The sequence below is a fragment of the Rhinichthys klamathensis genome, unplaced genomic scaffold (assembly GCF_029890125.1).
Source record: "Rhinichthys klamathensis goyatoka isolate OS25496 unplaced genomic scaffold, OSU_Roscu_1.1 h1tg000104l_1, whole genome shotgun sequence".
NCBI classification, from domain to species: domain Eukaryota; kingdom Metazoa; phylum Chordata; class Actinopteri; order Cypriniformes; family Leuciscidae; genus Rhinichthys; species Rhinichthys klamathensis.
The window spans coordinates 1,640,190-1,660,343 of NW_026606643.1; the positions used below are offsets into that span (position 1 = coordinate 1,640,190).

The following is a 20,154-nucleotide window of genomic DNA, read 5'->3' on the forward strand; positions in this document are numbered from 1 at the left end:
CAACTCTTTCATTAGCTAAAGTGCTGCTATAATTTACAGGGGAAAGTGCAGCAGGGGGAGATGGGTGGGGGAAGGGCGGAGCTTGATGGGTGAGCACTGGCTCCTCTGCCATTGGCGTACGTCCCTACCATCTTAAAAAATAAACTCGGATCAATGCCTGAATATGCCTCCATTTCATCTCCATGAACCCAATAACCCTACCAGAAGAAACGAACGCCAGACTAAAGCGTTTGCTGATGCTGCGCTTTAAGTTCTCAATGATAACATGCTGCATCTTTCAATTACGCTTTCTTTGAGAAAATTATTTATTGTACTGTCCGCATTAGCTATTGTTTTGTGAATAGGGTGACTGGTATGATGCTTTTTTTATCAATCATTTTGAATGGAAAAAGACCAGACCTGAATAATTTTGGAGTACACAATTTCGAAGCATTCAGTGCATCCCCATTTTCTAGATGTTCTGAAACGGTAGATCATTTTAGTGTTTAATCTCAACTGCTCTGAGAAACGATTTTGCATTGGCACAGCTTAAAGCAGACTACCCAATAACTAAATAGAAGCTGCAGTGTGAAATATATGTAAAAGTTTGTAGTCATCACAAGATGGCCTTCTATAGGAATACCACACATTTTGATAAATTAATTTGTTACTGAATAAGCATTGTAATAAATTGTTCTATATACTTACAAACACTCACAATGAGCAATTACTAGCCAAGGAACATTGAAAATCATAACATAAATTGAAATGTGTATTCACTATACAATTTTGTAATTTTCATGAGTACTCCAGGTCTGAAAAATCACAATTTAAAAGACACTTATCCAAATGTACTTACCACAAGAATTGCTTTTTGTTGTAGTATTGTTGACTTTATATTAGCTCAAATGCAAAGGCAACAAAAAGGCTTTTTGGCTGATTAACCTTTGAGGCAGCTTGCACCCATCACACATTCATAATGTCAAATGTCCCTAGTGAGTGGGGCGATATAAGGGCATCAGTGCTTCTGACGGGGTGTGTATCATTCCCCGTCCGTTTCATCCGCTAAGTGGCCTGGTTATCCTGAGTGATTGATTGCCACAGCGGGGGAGGGTGTTGTGTGACCACAAGACTACTGGATTAAACCATATGAAGTGCTGGTTACTGACTAGATATCACAGTTGATTTTGTTCATCTGGTAAACAATGCTGACAATTCAACAAAAACACTTGAATCAAATGTTTCGTAAAGTATTCAGTACTTCAATTAGCTAATTGTTTCTGCCTTAAATTATTACATTGCTTAATTTTTTTTTTGCATAAATTGACTTGTACATTTTATTTTGTACATTTACTGTATTTTAATACATTTTTAGCTAACTGTGATTTGTATACGTACATTTCTGAAATTGTAATCTAAATTGTAACGTGGACTCATGCATTTTCTGTAAAGCTGCTTTGAAACGATGTGTACTGTGAAGAGCACTATACAAATAAATGTGAATTGAATTGTCATGAAAAAGTCACATTTAGACATCCATGGATTTTTATACTAGGGTTTTATTGAAGTTCACTTTGTTTTGCAGCCCACATTTGCACTTATTCTATAACTGCATTCAAACCATTTCTGATGCTGAATAAAGCGAGATCCATATGAGACGACATATTATTTAATATGCTCAATGCATTTTTGTGATTTACAATCATACCATATCCGAGTCCAAAAATAAAATGAAAGAAACAACAATGGTGCCATGGGAACCTTCGGGGCATTTAGAAATGTCTTGTTACTTCTTTTTTGAAGTGTAATGATCATGCAAAGCATCCGAGTCCTTTTATTTCTTGACCAGCTGGATTACATCCTCATCTTCTAGCACATGGTCTTTTCCCACTTTCTGCGGGTTATGCTTCACTGACGCCCCCCACACCAATGCACTGCAGAGAGAAGAGAGAGAGATGATGCTAGTGGGCACGTTTCAACACAGTAGCGTTTTACATAGAGTTTTAAATCTTCCTTCATTGACATGGGACAATTTTTTAAAAATCTGCACCAAATTCATTCAACTGCAGGTTCTGCAGTTAACGGTAATAAGAATTAAAACCTGTGACAAATTAAATTAGATACAATTTATAAGAAAATTTATAATAAACCATACATTAATAGGGGATTTCCTTTAAACAGTACAATAACTGCAGTAACTATAGCATTTTGGCAAAAAGAAATTGACATCTTTGAAAGGCTTCTTAAACTAAAAAAAATGAAAGAAATAAAACCATTTAAACAAAATTGTTACACCTTTTGTGTTCGGGTCAGTTTTGACCCGAAAGTGAAGTGTGGATTTACACATGAAATTATGCGGTTTTGTTTTTTTAAAGCATTAGGAGGGTTGACATTGTTATCTGATTCTGTCCCTCTGATTCTGTTATCTGATACATGGACACCTTTTGGTTCAATCGGAATGAAATCAATCCGATTGATGAATCCGAACGCGGTGTTTACATGAACGATAAATAAAGTAACCGGGTTGAGGTGCGCGTTTATATGTCACAAGATTTAAATCGGAAATTGATTTTTTGACATGCAAAATAAATACTGCACGAATATCCCGCTGTTTGTGCATAACTATTCTCCTCTATTGGTTCTTTATTTGTTTTAAACACCGGACATAATATTTATCCGTCTCTGGTCATGATTTGGAGACTATGAGCAAGAACCGTTGTGCGTGCTGCAAATATTTATCACGCAGTAAAACCCCGCGCCCAGAACCAGTTGTCCGTGGATGATAATCTGAATCAAGGACTGGAGGAACGTTGTCCTGCTCCACTTCACAGACGCTGAGTGAAATGAGAATTTTAGAATATCGGGAAACTCTTTTATAAGACACTTTATTCAACAGGAAGAACAGCTCGTTCCGTGAGTCATACATCATTACGCTATTTCAACGTCATTGCACATGCGCAGTCCTTTCAGTTTCGGTTTTCAATCCGATCAAGTGTTTACATGTTCTGTCGATCGGATTACAAAAGGAGTAAACCACCCCTTTCAATCCGATCGAAATTCCAATCGGATCGATTAAGGTGTTTACATGAAGGTTTTTTAGTCCGATCGAGCCATCAATCCAAATTGTTAAAGTATTAATTGGAATAAATAAAATGTAAATTTTAGATGAAAAACCAAGTTTAGTTTAACTTGAAATACTAAAATGACTAAAACTAAAATAAAAGCTAAACATAAATATATATAAAAAAAAAATACAAAAGATAAGCACCAAAAAAATTATTAAAATATAAGCACATTTAAATAAAAACTCAATAGCCTATATAAAAAAAACTAATTCAAAATATGAATATTATAATAGTATATGAATAATACAATAACACTTATAAATAGATTTTAAAATTCATAACAGACTAAATATAACAATATATCTAAAGGTTAGAGATACGTGATCAATGTTTTTTCTTTTACCAAAATGAAGGGCTCTTATGCAGAACTTAGGAACAAGTTCTTCCCAACCAAAGGAAGTAACGTAATGTACACTTTAACCTTGGAACTGAGTTTAAGATGCTGTGCTCATCATGTGTGAGAAATAAAGATACCCAGTGCTGCCATTACACCAGAGCCATTTGCTATCAACACAGTTGAAAAATGACACACAGCATAAAAAGGAAATACATAAACACTTTCAATTTCACCTGACTCTGTTTCAAAGCAATCTTCACTGAGAGAAAAATCAGACATCACTACTTCCAGTCCACTTGCAGAAAAGCAAAGTTTACAAAAAAACAAGAGCTTACTGGAGTCACTTACTATTTGAACTCTTTGATGAGGTTTTTGTGAATCTTTAAGCAGAAGTCCTCAACAGCTGTCTTTTCATCTGGAAGCACGACAGGTGACGTGTAATCAGGAAGCTGTCCTTTCGGCTTTGTGTAGCTGTGAAATATCAGTCAGTGTTATTATACATTATGAAGTGGCTTTATGATAGATAGTGCCCATTGTAAACTGTAAAGACTGGCAGTGAATACTAAACAGTAGAACATTATAATAAATTATTCTGCGTTATGTTGCAGTAAGCTTCACACAGGCAAAAGGGCATTTACACTGAAAGTGACATTTCAGTACACAATGTGTTAGAACGGCGGTTCTTTGTGGTAATTACAGTATGTCGGGCAGGAAATCCAAACGTTCGCCTTTCATCCATCAACCTCCAATATGGCTTATCAATTGAAACATGCAAGTAGCAACTTTACACAGCTGCTTGCTCTAACGTTAACCTTGATAAATGTGCGCTACTATTAGGCGCATATCCAAGTGTTTGTGCGGAGAAGTCGAAAGAAGGAAATCGCTAGTTAATACCACTAACAAGCGAACACAGTAACATAATGAGGGTCCCTACATGCAAAACGAAGCATTGAGTAGGGCTGGGCGATAAAACGATAACGATATGTATCGCGATAGACACGTGATCGATATCAATAAAAAATGTGTTCGATAAAACGTTCGATATTTTTTTTCTTCGTCGGAAGAAACCACAGGTTGCGAAGCAAGTTTGGTTGCATTATCAAAGGCACGCGCTCTCTGGTAACCTAGCAACGTAGGGAGTGACACGCTCAGGCAATCATGTAACGTGTCAGTTTGGTTGCGCCATCGTTGTCTCGTGCTGCTGGGTTCCTCTTCAGTAACCGGCGATTGATAAGCAGAAAATGAGTGCCCTTCATCTGCATGCCATGCAGGCTAGAGTTGCGAAACATTATTGGATAATTCGCTCTATTCGCGTTTGATGTGAACACAGCATAATGAACAGGCTGCGATGTCAAGATTTCAATGCTGGAGTGTGTGTGTGTGTGTGTCGGACTCCGCGCGCGCGCGAGAGAGAGAGAGACACGCGGGCGCGATCGAACAGTGGAGACATAAAAACATACTCCGTCATTTTGTTAATACAGGACATCATTCAGTCTGCAAAGTGTTTACTTATATTTGTGTAGGCCTATACTCGCAATAAAACACAACATTGTGCTTTTGTCACACTGTATTTCTTGTCAAACTGTAACCTACAACTGTCACACACCGTTTTAAAAGCAAAACATATTTATCCAACCCTCTTTAAAACAGTCTGTGTGTTCCATCTTTTGGACATTCATCATATCGCATTGGTTTTCATTTCTTGTCCTCAAAACAGAGCACTATATATTTATTTTTAAGTTACACATTGATTAAAAAAGAAAGTGAAATATGTTGGTAGATTATTTTATACGGAAATCAATTATTTATAATTCTGATGAGAATAAAGTTAGGGTTAATTAAAATTAAGGAAAACAAATATATTGATCTGAAATATAGCAAATTAATTTTAAATTCATTCAGGTACAATTACCAAACATATCTCATATCTATCTTTTTATTAGTTTAATTAATAAACCAATTATATAAAACTATTATCAGTGCACTATAAATAAACTGGTTCTATGCCTTTATTAATAAAACTTATTTAAAAAATACAAGGCTTAAGACATTTATAAAAATGCCTAATATATTTCTGTTTTGCTTTTTATTGTACCGAAATCGTACCGAACCGTGATGTCTCAAAAAAGAAATCAAGCAGGGGGCACGTACGATCACAACCCCCCACCACCCCCGTCCCGCCGCGCCACTGTCACCTTTTTTACTCTGAGGAGTTTGCAGGTCTGATTGTGAATTTAGACTTATGTTTACATTCTAATGATTTGAGTTTTCCATGGTTGTGTTGACATTTCTGTCTTGGGATTGTAATCAGAGGAAGGGTACGTTTAAAATAAAAATGTTTAAATGTAATATATTTTTTCTCCTGGTCCTTATTTTAAATGGGTCATAAAAAAAATCAATAATTATCGATATCGACCGATATGAAACACTGATATCGTGATACAGTTTTCAGCCATATCGCCCAGCCCTAGCATTGAGAACTTTGTAAGTGTACAGACCGTTTAATAAGAAGATAAAGATAAAGATATACATGAAAGATATACACTTCGTGTATACAGACAGGAGCCATCTTTGGAAAACAGTCTCGACTAATCAAACCACGAACGCCATTCATACAGTTCAGAAGTGCACTGAACTTCATACAGTTCAGCTCACTTAGCACGTCGTTCGTGGTTTGATTAGTCGAGACTGTTTTCCAAAGATGGCTCCCTGTCTGTATACACGAAGTGGACTGTCAATAGGCTTGTTCGACTTCATGCAGCTCTGTGCAGACCGATCGGCGGCAGACTTGAAGCAGTGCATGCCGGTTAGAAATGTTGTCCGACTTGATACAGCGCCGACGCCACGTGACTGTGACGTATGCCATCAAAGTACCGCGAGAGCGATTCGAGAGTAGAACTCAGCCAGCGCAGCTTCTGAAGAGCGGCTGCTCTGGGCTGCACGAGCTCTGATGACGACACAGCTGTTCCACGATTGGCCGGATTCACCGCATGACAACGATCACGTGCGTTTCGTGTTTATTCGGTTTATTCTCACACCTTTAGTTCCACTAAAGCTCACAAATCAGTTTTTTTTTATAACAGTAAACACTCTTTTCATGTAGTCGCGATGTATTGTGTTATGTTTATCAAAATAAAACTGATTAAAAAACGTTGATTACACTTCATTGATAGTAGATGTAGGCTTATGTTGAACTTTATTCTTGTTCAAACAAACGCTGTATGAAGCAGTACATAAAGTATTGAATGAAAATGTCTCTGAAACATCTGTGTATTTGGCAAATATTGCATTTATTTCACTTCAGCTGTGCTAAAGTATACAAACACCACGTGAGCAGTCACTACAGGAACCAGAAAGTGTCCGACTTCACGTCTCCGTTTGCAGCTCCTCCCCGCCTGCACGCGGCTACTCTCGCCGATCAGTTACATCCAGCCGCAGCCGATGTCGAACACACCTTTTATCTTTATCTTTATCTTATTAAACGGTCTGGACACTTACAAAGTTCTCAATGCTTCGTTTTGCATGTAGGGACCCTCATTATGTTACCGTGTTAGTGTGGGGCTATTTTGAGCCTTGTTAGTGGTATTAACTAGCGATTTCTTTTTACTTATTAAATGCCCCCATTACTAGCGTTATACGCTAAACAGTTTTTAGAGATAAAGCTATTTACATTCGATTATCATGAAAACAATTCTCAGAGGACGGTTGACTAGGTACCAATGTTTTATTAGACCAAAGGTTCATTTTGAGCTGGAGTTCTCCTTTAAGTTATACATATAAGAGTAATACATCAATCGAATATGAATGAACTGAACTAAAGTAGGGCTGCACGATTAATCGCGATCTCCATTAAATCGTACTTAAATCGATTTGGCTTATCGCGATTATGAAATCGCAATTGTTTTTTATGCGCAGCTCGTCATTGATGTACAGCTCTGTAAACGCTGCTTTTACTCCAAACTCACTCCATAACGACAGTTGAACATCCTTCTGTGAGATGATGTTGCTTCTTACACAGAATAAGGCAATCGTGTGTTTATTAGTCATGTTTAATCAAAGCGTTTCAATCTTCTGGTTATTCAGCTACAGCGATGATGCCGATAGGGATTTCCTGGAATGATGTGCATTACGCAATTCTGCGGAGGGGCATATTTGGCGCGTCTGCGGGAGAGCGCCCTCTGGTGTTCAGATGGAGCAGCATTAACTACCGATCAGCTGTGCTGCACTGACAAGCTGCGCATAAAAAAATCGCTTTATTGCGATTAATCGGTCAGCCCTAAACTAAAGGGTCTACTTGTATTTGTGTAAACTCACAATAACAACAAACGTGTTTTTGTAAAATAAAGAAAACCTAAATAAAGAAAACAATCAGGTCGCGCTTTCTGCCGTCGTTAATCTTGCGATTATTCGACTAATGGATTCTATGAACGACTACTAATCGACAAGAAAAATCTTTAGTCGGGGCAGCACTACAATATGTACAGCAAATCACTTATTTTCATTAGTGCTTGCCAGGTACCCACTCCTCCCTAAGTTGCCTCCCTAATACAAGTTGTTCTGGCCAAATTCTAAGCATGCAATCCCAGAACGCATTGCAACGAGCTCAGCGGAACATGTAACTCACATGCGCACTAGTTGCAGGTAGTCCCAGATCCTTTCCAACAGGTCGTCAAAGTTCCAGCGGTGGTGAGCTGAGATTGGCACGCAGTGAGGGATTTTGTAGATAACGTCCAGCTCCTCTATAGAGATCTGGTCGATTTTGTTGAGTACGTAGATGCAGGGGATGTAAACCCTAGAGGAGAGGATAACAACCACGTGAAAAATCTCTTCTGAAGTGAGAATGACTGAGGTTGGAGGATGTGAATATGGTCCTACCGGTTTCCCTCCACCACATCAATGAGGTCGTCAGCTGTGGAGTCTCCTCGTAAGGTTATATCAGCGTTGTGGATCTTATACTCTGAAAGGATGCTTTTCACAGTCTCAGCATCCAGCTCACTTTGAGCACACTGAAACACAAAAGCATGATGACAACTGTAAACACAACTGATCTGATTTATAACAGACACTAAGAAACAATGCAAAAGATGTATATGATATGGTTCATAATGGAGAAAAGACAAATGCTTTTTCTAGTATGCTGCTCTCCATATCTTAGTGAGTAAACTTCAAATCATTTAAAGACGTACAAATTATGTTCATGTCACGAAGAACTGCTTAAAATCAGCTTGAAACAAAAATTGCTACCATCTTTTCTTCTCTATGGTGAAAAGGCTTCTCAAACGAAAATAAAAGTGGGACGGGACTTGATTTTGTCCATCAGGGATTGATTGGCACATGTCGTTTGCTAATTGCTATGATCTCATGTGAGTGACAGGTTATTAGAGGGAAGAGATTATTTTTTTATAATATAAAAAATAATGACATGAAGGGATTCATCTATTATAATAGATACTGCAATATTGCATGATAAATACAAATTTTTGTATTATTATTGAAGTACATAACTTATTAGCATTTACTTAAATTGCAATTACTATTTATTAAACCAGGAACAAAGTCAAAGTGTTTAAAAATGGAATACAAATGTATTCATTTCATAAAATAAAAACCTTTGATAAATATTATATTTATCCTTTGATTATATATATATATATATTTGTTTTTCATGTTCATTTTATGTAAGAAAAGTGACTTGAACAATGCTTTTATAAATGTATGCATTAGTGGGTTAATAGCACACTGAAGACGTACAGTGGCAGTGAAGTTGATTCCGCCCTTGTCTTTCTTCTTGAAGCCAATATTTGGTGGTTTCTTGTTGAGCCGGATACCAAAACCTTCCAACTCATGTTCAATGAGCTTCTTGTGTCCGAGAGGCTTCAGAACGTCCAAGACGATCAGGATGAGGTTGCAAGTGCGAGCAACTGTTGGAAGGAGTTAAGATTAGAGAAACGCTAAGATCTGTGAGTGAACGTAACTGGTACTAAAGCACACTTAAAAAGACAGAAGTGCACTGAAAGTGTCCTCAAATGAGAGTCTGTGTGTTAATGGTTTGTTACCTACCAGCAATGACTTGTCGTCCTCTGCCCTTGCCATCTTTGGCCCCCTCAATGATACCTGGGAGATCCAGAAGCTAATAAAACAAATCAAAAGTCAAACTTGAGATGGCTGGGTGACAGATGACACTGTTTGAATAAGAAATGAATATATGAAATCCAAATTTTATTTTATATATTATATATATATCCTAAATATTTATAAGCTGAGACGTAGATAATCTGGTTTATTTCTTTTTGGTTCTGAATGCCCGGTAATTACAATTTAGTAGCCAAATTTAGTAAATCAAATCAAAATTGGCCAGTGAGTGAAAAAGTTAATTTCAACCCCTATATCCCTTTAAGCTTTAATATGATCATAATGTACACATTGACGGTTACCTGTATAGTTTACAGTATTAGTTGACATGAGACTTTTCCTTGAGAAAAATTTACATGTACTGTACCTTATGTACATCCAAATGAATCAATACTACTGAATCGAATTAAGATTGGTATAGAATCGCAAGCTTGTGAGTCGAAATCGGGTCGAACTGTGAAATGTGTGTCAATACCCAGCCATACAGAACACACTATTAAATATCATGCCTGGCATATGATAAACTTGTGCGAAGAGTTTCACCTGAATTTTAGCTCCTTTATAGCGGATGACTCCTGGTACAGTTGTCAGTGTGGTGAACTCATAGGCAGCCACCTCAGAATACACACCAGCCAAGTTACTCAGAAGAGTGGATTTGCCCACTGACGGGAAGCCCACAAACCCAATGCGGGCATCCCCAGTCTTTGCCACATCAAATCCTGAGGGGAAAATCAGGTTAGTGAAAAAACAAAGCAATAACAGACCAGTTTAATCACTCAGGACTCCCTTATAAAAACATGGGCATGACGCTCCCGAGACAAGATATTGCAGGATCTGTGTGTGATGATGGAGCAGCACTGACCCTCTCCAGTGCCTCCTCCACTGCCTCCTTTAGGAGTGATGAGCTCCCTCCTCAGTTTGGCTAATCTAGCCTTCAGCAGGCCCAGATGATGAGCTGTGGCCTTATTCTTCTGAGTACGAGCCATCTGCAGGACACACACAGCTCATTAAACCGCACATTTACAATGACAATGTCAAGACAACAAAATAATTTCACAACTTTCAGTGTTATGTGAGACTTAACTGCTCGGTTTATTGAATATCAGGTTCATTTATGAAATGCGGATTCACTATTGAATGGGTTTGGCGCTAACGTGCTAACGGCTATTTTTCATACATTACTGTAAATGTCAACCCACCTCGTTCTCGATTTCGGCTATTTTGGCGAGTAAACTCATTCTGGCGTTGGTCCTTTCAAAGCCGTTACTTGAAAAATAAAAATTTGATGTTACTTATTTAGTTACGCAGCGTGTTGGCTCGTAAGCACACCGTTGACATTCTTTGCCATGAGTTGTTCACGCCACGCTCTGTTCTCGCGATATTTTGCCTCTTCTCGTGCCCGACAATGGGCTCCGCCTACTGGACAGGAGCGAATACTTCCAGTTCTTCCACTTTTCCAGAGATATTTTGGAATACAAAGCATAAATGTCAATACACAGATACTGAAAGGGGTGTTCTGTCTTTGTGATAACAAGGCTCTGTTGCTGCATTTAGGTGCACCACCTGGGAAAACCCGTACCTCCGAGTTCAAATCGGAAACATTAACAAAGCAAAATAATTATATTGTGAATCATAAATCCAAATAACTGACAGAAACTAAATAAAATTGCGTTCTCATTTGCCCTAAACACAAAAGGAAAAAAAAAACTCAAAAGAAAACGTTTAAGACTTTCCAAGAGAGAAAAAAAATCGAGAGATTGATGATTTCTTCAGTCAGAAAAGAGAAAGATGTAAAATATGGCGTACGTCACTCCTTCAGTCAGCAGCAGCAGCGTTAACTAGTTTTCTGCAATTTAATGCCAAGGTAATGTAACACAAAGTATGGGTTTATAAATGTCTTTTTAAATTTTAAATTATAAAAAAATTGAAAATATAAAAAAACGTTGCTAGATTTACGAGGTTATTGTGGACCCATGGCGTCATCATGAGAAGGATTCATAAGATAAAATGCTGCTTCACCAGGACCAGAGCCGTTGAAAAAACATATTTAACGGCTCTGACCATGCAGGCCTATTATCAGCAACGTCCTTTTTTTTTCAACTAATGATTTAGATTTTACCTATAGGTAATTTTATTTTAACCAGGTATTTTAATAACCAACAGGCTTATTTCCTATTGAGGAAGTTGGCATTAATTGGAGGGGCATTCATTCTCACTCTAGAAAGTAACTGATTGGACATATGAAATATATAAAACATCAATGATCAAACACACATTTTTCTTTTAAATAGCTTCATTTTATTGTTTATATTCATTTTGCATACAGTATTTAATCACTCATAGTTTCTATGTTGGTGAAATTGCTGGATCCACCATCGTTTCGTTAGGTTCTGTAACCCCTTAATGACATTCTGGGATGTGTTGTTGCTGGGCCAGGTTATGAAATGCACCAATATATCCAACATGAACCCATCATATATCTTTAGAATCTAAAGTGCACAGATCTATCAAGAACATGCTATCAATAAATGATAGTAAAGTTTGGTGAACTGGTCGTATTCTCTTCCACAATAAATACAATTCTTTGCATTAGACAGACATTTGTGTTCACATTTAGAATGGCGTGAGACCGATTGCTTGGAAAATAAGTATGAAACTCCTTTATTTTGATTTGTGCTGTGGATTTGTTTAACCTTTAACACCAGTATGAAAAAGAACAGAGGCTGAATTCACAGGACATGCCAGACGGCCATCCCAGAGAAACGCGTTACAGAACAATGGTACGGTTCAGCTTACTGGGAAACCGTGAGGTTTTCCAGACGACCATCCATTTCCCTTCTTTCGGCCCATTTTGAAAGCTTTGGTTCTCCACTTACACACTCAAACACAGTTCTTCGCCACACATCCTTCGAGAAAGACATACGCATCTGGAGGTGTGCTTGTCCTCATTAATATACAAAAATAGGCATTTCCAAACATAAACAAGATAGTTGCTGCTCTTAAACAGATCTACAAATAGATCTATAAATAGCATCCAGTAGATCTCTTCTCGTTTTGAAGACTGTTTAAGCGTAGAGCGCACAGTGAACCGAGAACGTTTCCTCTCAGCTATTCCATAGATTGCCTTTGGAACTAATGGAGAGTTTGAAACGTTGGTGCATAAACAGCAGCGATCTAACATCTACATTTTAAGCACAGTCATTTCAGTCGAGGTCTCATTGCTGCCCTTGCCGTAGCCTACACAATCATTATCGTTGTACATTCCGGCCATTATCCTATGACTAAAGGTGTCTGTTTATTTGAATGAGCAACATAAATTCGTATTATAGTCAGTAAGCATTGAAGTGCAATGATAAAAAGTGCAAGTATAGATTCAGATGCATTCATTTCGTAAATTGTTTTCAACAGGGCCCCTGGAATAGTCACTTTTAGAGGCCTCACAACAGAAGAACACTACAGCTGATGCCGTTTCTAACCTAAAAGATATATGCTTTCCTTTGAGAGTGAAAATCTAGGGTTTTCTCTATTTGGACAGGGAGGGGAAGCATTCCTCATCTGCCCATTTTGGGTTCAGACATGCTATTAGTTCCTCGATAAAGAGTTATTAATGCCTGTTGATTCTAGGAACAGGTCAGATCTCATTCACATACGCAGAGACAGACGATTCGGTAGGAAGCACTAGTCCGGCACTATTCAGTGCCGTTTGAGGTCATCACATTGCTTTCCTGAATTAAGTCCCCCGGAAGGACTTGCTCACCTGATAGCCCCATCTTTCCATCATTAGTTACTGAGAAAAGTCTCTCTGTGATCCTGTCAACAGAGAAACAGCATCATTTATTGATGTAAAAAAAAAAAAAAAAAAAAAAAAAAAAAAAAAGATATGTGTGGAAGCTATCCATTTCAAACGCATTATCCCCGGTAACCTCTGATGGTGCCATCAGAATTTGGATAATACTTTATTGAAACCATAAGGCTTTACAGTAAAATGCAACTTGGCCATATGATGGCGAAAGTCTTCTCCGGAGATGCCGGCTGGGCTGGGAGCTCTAGCTGCTTTCGGAAGAAGTGGGCGGCGCGGTGGAGGACGACCGGCGCCGGGAGACGGACTGCGAGCGCTCGTGGCTGTTTTTGTCAAATGGCTGGAGTTGCACCTCCAGAAAGTCCCGGTGTTGCTGGCTGATCACCTGACTGATGAGGCCCGGAAGAGCCTGTAAGTTGCTGAGCAATGTCTCCAGTTTGGTCTCCAGCAACCCAATCCTCTTTTCCATGTCTTCGCCTCGCTCGTTAAGGTCCGAGACCAGGTCGTACATGATGTTTTGAGTCTGAGATGAAGCGAGGAAAAGGGTATTAACAGAGATTCATAAAAGATTGGTTGAATAGAATGGTATTATAAGTGGTCAGTAGCAATGCTAAAATACAACTTTCAACTGCGAGGTAATGCTTGCTATTCGCTAACGCTAAGGTGTAGAGATATGCCGATGATCTGTTTGACAGATATTGTTTACCGATATTCATACTTTTGACAATATTTTAAAAATCGACACTCAAGACTTGTGAATATTGGTAAAAAAAAAAAAAAAAAAATAACTGAAAATCATGAATGTCACAAAAGTCTGAATATCGGTAAACAAAAAACTTTTGACAAAATTGCAAATATTAGCAATGCATGATTTATTGAGCAATTACAACTTTACAAAAGATCTTTTAAAAATATTGAGTCAAACAATAAATGGCAACATTTGATGGGGGAAAAAAGCAACTAACAACAGTACTAATTAACAGATAAAGTAACTTATTTAATGTATTATTTGGATAATTACACGTCGTTTTCTTTTTAGTAATAGCCATTTTTTCTCTAATTAGAAATGTGTAGCTTAACAACAACAGTAATTATTCAAAATGCATATTGTTTGTTGTAGTCTAATGCTCATTTAGTTATCCCAAAAGGCATAAATAAAACAACAATAAAAAAAACAGCATATCGGTTTTCATACGTTTAAAAAAATTAATCGTTATCATCAGTCTTAAAAAAGCAGTATCGGTCAATCTCTACTAAGGTGGTCTCTCTATTTTTAGCGCATTATTATGTAGTTGCTAGGGAGTTCTGTGCATTTGCTAGTACGGTATTCTGGGTGGCAGCTTACTGACATAAATCAAAAGAGTAACACTGCTATTCTGGTCTCTAGATATGGCTCAGCTCCCTCCTTTAATTGAATTAAATGTGGGGGTTTTTTCTCCTATTGTCCACGGTAAAACTCATTAGGCTGATGGCTTAGAAAAAAAACAGCACACCTTTTCTCAAAAAGCCACATGATCTGAAACACACAGTCTGTAGCAGACAGTGTGTGACAAGTTTAATACTTTGGCTTCCCTCACCTTAAGTATGTGCAACAGTGACACTTGCCTTAGCAGACACCACTAAATTTGAACAAACTGCTTTCATGAATTCCTAAAAGAAAAACTAAAAATGAAATAGAAGAACTTGAAAAATCGGGAAAACGGGTCACAGAAGTTGTAGACGCGACGTATCTGGGTCTGCGGGCTGTCTGAAGGTTGCAGAAGCACTGCAGCTGCTCAAGTTATTTTAAGCTGGATTATAGGATTCATTGCCACTGGGAGCAGCTGCTGCCATGATTAATGTTATACCGCCCTCTTATGGTGAGAGGTAATTACGGCAATGATAAAAGGAGGCTGAAACCAGTATGAGTCAGATCCCGCTCCGCCTCAATGTCACCCTCTCCGGTTTCTTTGGGAGGTGCGGGACCGGAGGGTAATTGGGTAACACTAACTAATGACTCTCACGGCAAAGCCCAGACAGAGGTCGCTGGGATATGACCACTGCGGATGTTTGAATGTCACAGCTTCGGCGTGTGTGCTCGTGCGAGAGGCTGTTCCAGCTGACTCATCAGATCTCAAGTGTATCCCTTCCCCAGGTCGCTGTGTGTTCTGCAAAGTCAGGCTGGCAGCAAGCCTGGTGTCCCCCAGGGCTCGCTCTTAAGCCCGTCTAAAAAATGGCCATGAGGGAAGTGCAAATGCAGGGCTTCAAATTTATCAGGCTGTTTTAACATCTCAGGTGTCTCATCAGTTATTCTTTTTCTCTCTCAGGAGATGAAAGCTTTTCCGGACCATTAAGCAGCATGATGTATTGTGCGCAGAAAGAGGGAAATAAATAACAAAAGCTAATGTGAGAATGTTTCGTGAAGGAAAAACAATAAATTAACTAACATCAACCATGTGCTTAGTTGCTCTTTGAAAGGAAACAAATTATCTGTATCATATCAACGAAAACCATATTGTAGATGAAAGTAAAGAATTAAACAAATTTAAAGATCACGTCTGTTCATTTGACACCTGTAGACTTACAATATATGTGCGCTTTAGAATTTAGAAACAAAAACGGACCTCCTGTTTTCCCATCATGCATTAGTCAGACATTCAACTTATTATCTTACCTTTGCAAGGTCCACTAGAGAGTTTGCTTGGTCATTCAGCTTGCGTTGCTCCATTTTTACACTTCTTAATCTGAACACAAGACCATTCAGAGCCCAATAGCGGCAAGCGGTCAGTACAAAAATCTTTTGACAGGTTCTCCATTCACAAGTCACACATTTCAGAAGCACTCCTAGGACATGCACAAGACATGAGGAGAGAATGCAGGGATTGAAGGAGGACTGAGAGGCGCATGCAAGTAAAAACTTCAGAGGGAAGAGGCTGTGGGCGCGGAAGGTCTCTTCAATTTTTGAGGGACTTTCTTTTCCACACCTCTTACAGGAACAAAGCAATGCTTTTTGTTGACCTTATTGATGCATAAAAAATTACACCAGGGGCTCTGATTAAAGACTTTCTGGTTATTAGTGACGTAGGGATAAATGATATTAAAAACTATTACAGAATATACTTAAATTACTTACAAAAAATGACAAAACTTTACAAAATTCACAAGACAAACCAGTCACTTCTGGTCCTAAGAAGATATTTAGAGTTTAGTTTGAAATAACAGTAATAAACTTATGGTAGAAGTATATGGGGTCAGGCAATAAATGTTCAAATATATAGTGTATTAAACTTTAAACAAGTTAAAACAACTGTAATGTGTTATATTACACAGTTATATTCATTATTTCATGACTACGTACAACCAGTGAACCCGCTAACATTCAAATTAAATGTGTAAGGGTATGAAACACAACATTCAAACATTTACATTTATCAAAGGGGTCATGACATGGATTTGTTAAATTATTTTAATATGTTCTTTGAAGGTTCCCTGATAACGCTAATAACTGTTTTTTTTAACTAAATAATTTTTAAAAATTGAAAAAACCTATGATTTGCAACTTTCATACTGCCCTTCTGTCTGAAATGATCTGTTTTCAAGGGGAGGCTTCTTTAAGGCTTGGTAGTAAACGGCCACTGCTATGATTGGTTAACTCATTGCGTATATGTTAAAAGGACAAGGCAAATTTGATTTCTCATGTCATGATGAAGTTATGTTATGTTACAGGCATGCTTACAAACAGAGAACATCGTCTTATGTTAAATTGCTTGTGCGCGAAATAAGCTAGGAGTTCACTAAAAGGATGATTTATAAACTTTGTAGTTCAAATAAAAAATTTTTTTATAGAACAATTAAAGGGTTAGAAAATTAACAAAAATTCGAATTATCCCATAATTTCCTCCAGCCATATTTATATCTAAAAATATCCTGGCTCTTCCAAGCTTTATAAGATTTGAAGATTTGAACATCATAAAAGTAATACGACTTCAGGGGGTAAATAAAGGCCTTCTGAAGCAAAGTTATGCGTTTTTGTAAGAAAAATATCTATAAACGATAACTTTATAAATAACTGGCTTCCAGTAATGGCTGTGCGCGAGTCGGTTACGGCGGAAGAGTGACCTCTGACCCGACGTTTGGCTGAAAGGAGAAAGTCATATACACCCAGGCTGGCTTGAGGGCGAGTAAATCATGGGATTAATTTGAAACTAATTCTTTAATACGAGTGCTTTAACAAAAATATGAGCTTCGCACTCTGCTTTTAAACCCTTGTGAATGCTTTGCCCCATAGACTTCCATTGTAAGTGCATTGCTGTAAATGCAGTAATTTTTTTACAAACTGAAGAATAGTCTTTTTTTGTTGTTGTGATACTCGACAGCATGTCCTTGTCCATAGAGTGTAATTGGTTTTGAACCAGGAACATGGCTTTAAACTAACGACTATGAATACTGTTGAATATTGGTTTGGCTATATTAATATAAACTGATCACTGTGAACTGTAAGGAAGCGGAGATAAATAGCCTCTAAGAACTGAACACTACATCACACAGCTTTGTAAACCAACCCTCTCACTCAAATCCATACCACTAGCATTAATTATTCATCCGCTCCATTTAATTAGGTTTCATAGGAGCAACTTATCTTCACTATACATTAAGTGCTTTCTTCTCTCGTTCTCAAGGGCACGTAACACACATAAACTGCGGTTTGCGGTGTGTTTCCGCAATCACAAGGGAGAAACACAAGCAAGCTGTACTCCGTTCTGGGGGAAAGGGATTGAATCACTGCTGGAGATATTTGTAATCATTGCTGAGAAAAGAGCAACAATTTCGCAATTCATTGTGGAGGCTGGCGCATTGAGCTCTGGGTTAAACTCTCTAATTAAACTGTGATCAGATCAGAGAGGAGAGAATAAGGGCGGCCTCCAGGGACTGGAAGGTGTTTGGCCCAGATGTAGCACTTTCCGCCCAGGAGAGCAGCATTAAGAGGGTAGTGTGTGCTGACACAAAGGCTGCAGTTCTGCTGCCAGCCACTGGAGGGCGCAAATCAAACATCACACAGCAGGACAACAGAAACACATGTCCAGAGTCTGGCCGAAGATTACTGAATGAATCACACAAGAACAAGGCCAGATCAGATTTGACCACTTAGTCAAAAGAATAAACAAGGAATTATATTTTGTATACAGAAAAATTATCCCTGTTTTTAGGACCATTAACATTGATTGGATTGACATTTTCATCACTTTTTACACTTTATTGTAATACTTCTACTTAAATGTACTTTTGTGTTTTTCCCCATTATTCACAACTATACATATATATATATATATATATGAGAATAATGGGAAAAACACAAGTGTTATATAAATAAAACTTTTATTTATATAAAATATATGAATAATTTGCAAACATTTATACTAATTAGAATGTTATAATAAAAGTAATTCATGTAAACGAAATAAAAGTTACAGTAATAAAGGCAATAATAGCCTATATTTTGTATTTTAATTTGTGTGGAATTCAAATGTTTTATAATATAAAACAATATGTGTGAAAAAGAAAACGTCTCAGGTTACGACTGTAACCGTAGTTCCCTGAGAAAGGGAACGAGACGATGCGTCACTTGACGCTTTGGGAACGCCCCCAGCGTGCATGCGTCTGAGCATCAATGTCAACTAGTCCAATGGAAAGAATGAGCGTCACGGGCGGGTGACGTCATGACCAGGAAGGGATAAAGGCTCACCCGGTGAAACGCGGCATTAGCTTCAAAAAGTCGAAGCAAGCCGATCACAGGGAAGCAGGAAGTATGGCAGGGTGACGCATCGTCTCGTTCCCTTTCTCAGGGAACTACGGTTACAGTCGTAACCTGAGACGTTCCCTTTCGAGGGAACTCTCGATGCGTCACTTGACGCTTTGGGAACGAGAATACCCAAAACGCCAGAATTCCAAGTACCTGAGTGTCAGTCTGTTAAAACTAAGCACTAAGCACCTGAGAACCTGGGGCAGCATCCAGGTCTAAGCTGTAAAACCTAACGAATGTGAGCGGTGAGGACCAGCCTGCCGCATCACAAACGTCTTGAAGAGAAACTCCAAATAGTAAGGCTTTAGAGGCCGCCATACCCCTCGTAGAATGAGCTCTGACCGCCAAAGGACACGGCAGGTCAGAGTACTCGTATGCAAGTGAAATAGCCTCAACTATCCACTTACTAACCGTCTGTTTAGAAGCAGGAAGACCCTTCTTAGGTGATCCAAAGCAAATAAATAACTGGTCGGACTTCCTCATTGACGATGTCCGATGAACATAAGTATCCAGTGCTCGCACTGGACACAAGAGGTTCAGCCTTTCCTGGTCCGCAGATGTAAAAGGAGGAGGACAGAAAGCCTGCAGCACAATAGGCCTCGGAGTCAAGGTCGGCACCTTAGGGACGTATCCCTGTTTTGGATATAAGAATGCCTTGACCATCCCCGTGGGGGAAACCGAAAGGGCCTGAAGGTCTCCAACTCTCTTAAGGGACGAAATAGCTAGCAGAAAGATAGTCTTAAAGGTAAGAAACTTCTCTGAAACCGAATCTAAGGGCTCGAATGGAGCCCTAGACAGGCCTTCTAGTACTAAAGCAAGATCCCAAGCTGGCACCCTAGTGCGAGTTGCAGGCCTTAGCCTCAAAGTGCCACGAAGGAAACGTGTAATCAGGGGGTCTCGACCCAACGATGTACCCCCCACCAGGGCGTGGTAAGCCGCAATGGCCGCCACGTAGACCTTGAGAGTGGAAGGACATAGACCTGACGTAAAGCGTTCCTGCAGG

At 38.6% G+C, this 20,154-nt stretch overlaps 2 protein-coding genes across 3 annotated transcripts in view; both read right to left on the reverse strand.

Annotated features, from left to right (window-relative positions):
- Positions 1-1,518: 1,518 nt before the first annotated feature.
- drg1 (developmentally regulated GTP binding protein 1) lies at positions 1,519-10,954 on the reverse strand. The gene is made up of 9 exons (XM_056253279.1): positions 10,773-10,954; positions 10,436-10,559; positions 10,117-10,292; positions 9,502-9,571; positions 9,193-9,362; positions 8,317-8,447; positions 8,066-8,233; positions 3,790-3,912; positions 1,519-1,913 (listed from the first exon to the last, which is right to left on the reverse strand). Exons 1-9 carry the CDS (start codon positions 10,809-10,811, stop codon positions 1,814-1,816), a joined length of 1,101 nt encoding a protein of 366 aa, XP_056109254.1. The 5' UTR covers positions 10,812-10,954; the 3' UTR covers positions 1,519-1,813.
- Positions 10,955-11,855: 901 nt separating this feature from the next.
- Positions 11,856-20,154, reverse strand: part of kcnn2 (potassium calcium-activated channel subfamily N member 2) — a 43,321-nt gene continuing 35,022 nt past the window's right edge. The window contains exons 8-9 of one of the 2 annotated variants that reach the window (XM_056253283.1): positions 16,026-16,095; positions 11,856-13,895 (exon numbers count right to left, since the gene is read on the reverse strand). In XM_056253283.1, coding sequence (XP_056109258.1) covers positions 13,620-13,895; positions 16,026-16,095 — 346 coding nt within the window. In that variant the 3' untranslated portion in view covers positions 11,856-13,619. The remainder of the gene's footprint in view (positions 13,896-16,025; positions 16,096-20,154) is intronic. The other variant, XM_056253282.1, reaches the window with a different exon arrangement.

What these genes read in the sequence shown, in the direction of transcription:
- drg1 (XM_056253279.1), bottom strand. Translation starts at nt 10,811, where the DNA reads ATGAGTTTACTCGCCAAAATAGCCGAAATCGAGAACGAG. An exon ending in AGGACGACAAGTCATTGCTG is followed by an intron (nt 9,363 to 9,501) that starts GTAGGTAACAAA and finishes TCCTTCCAACAG; the next exon opens with TTGCTCGCACTTGCAACCTC. An exon ending in GATGTGGTGGAGGGAAACCG is followed by an intron (nt 8,234 to 8,316) that starts GTAGGACCATAT and finishes CCTCTCCTCTAG; the next exon opens with GGTTTACATCCCCTGCATCT.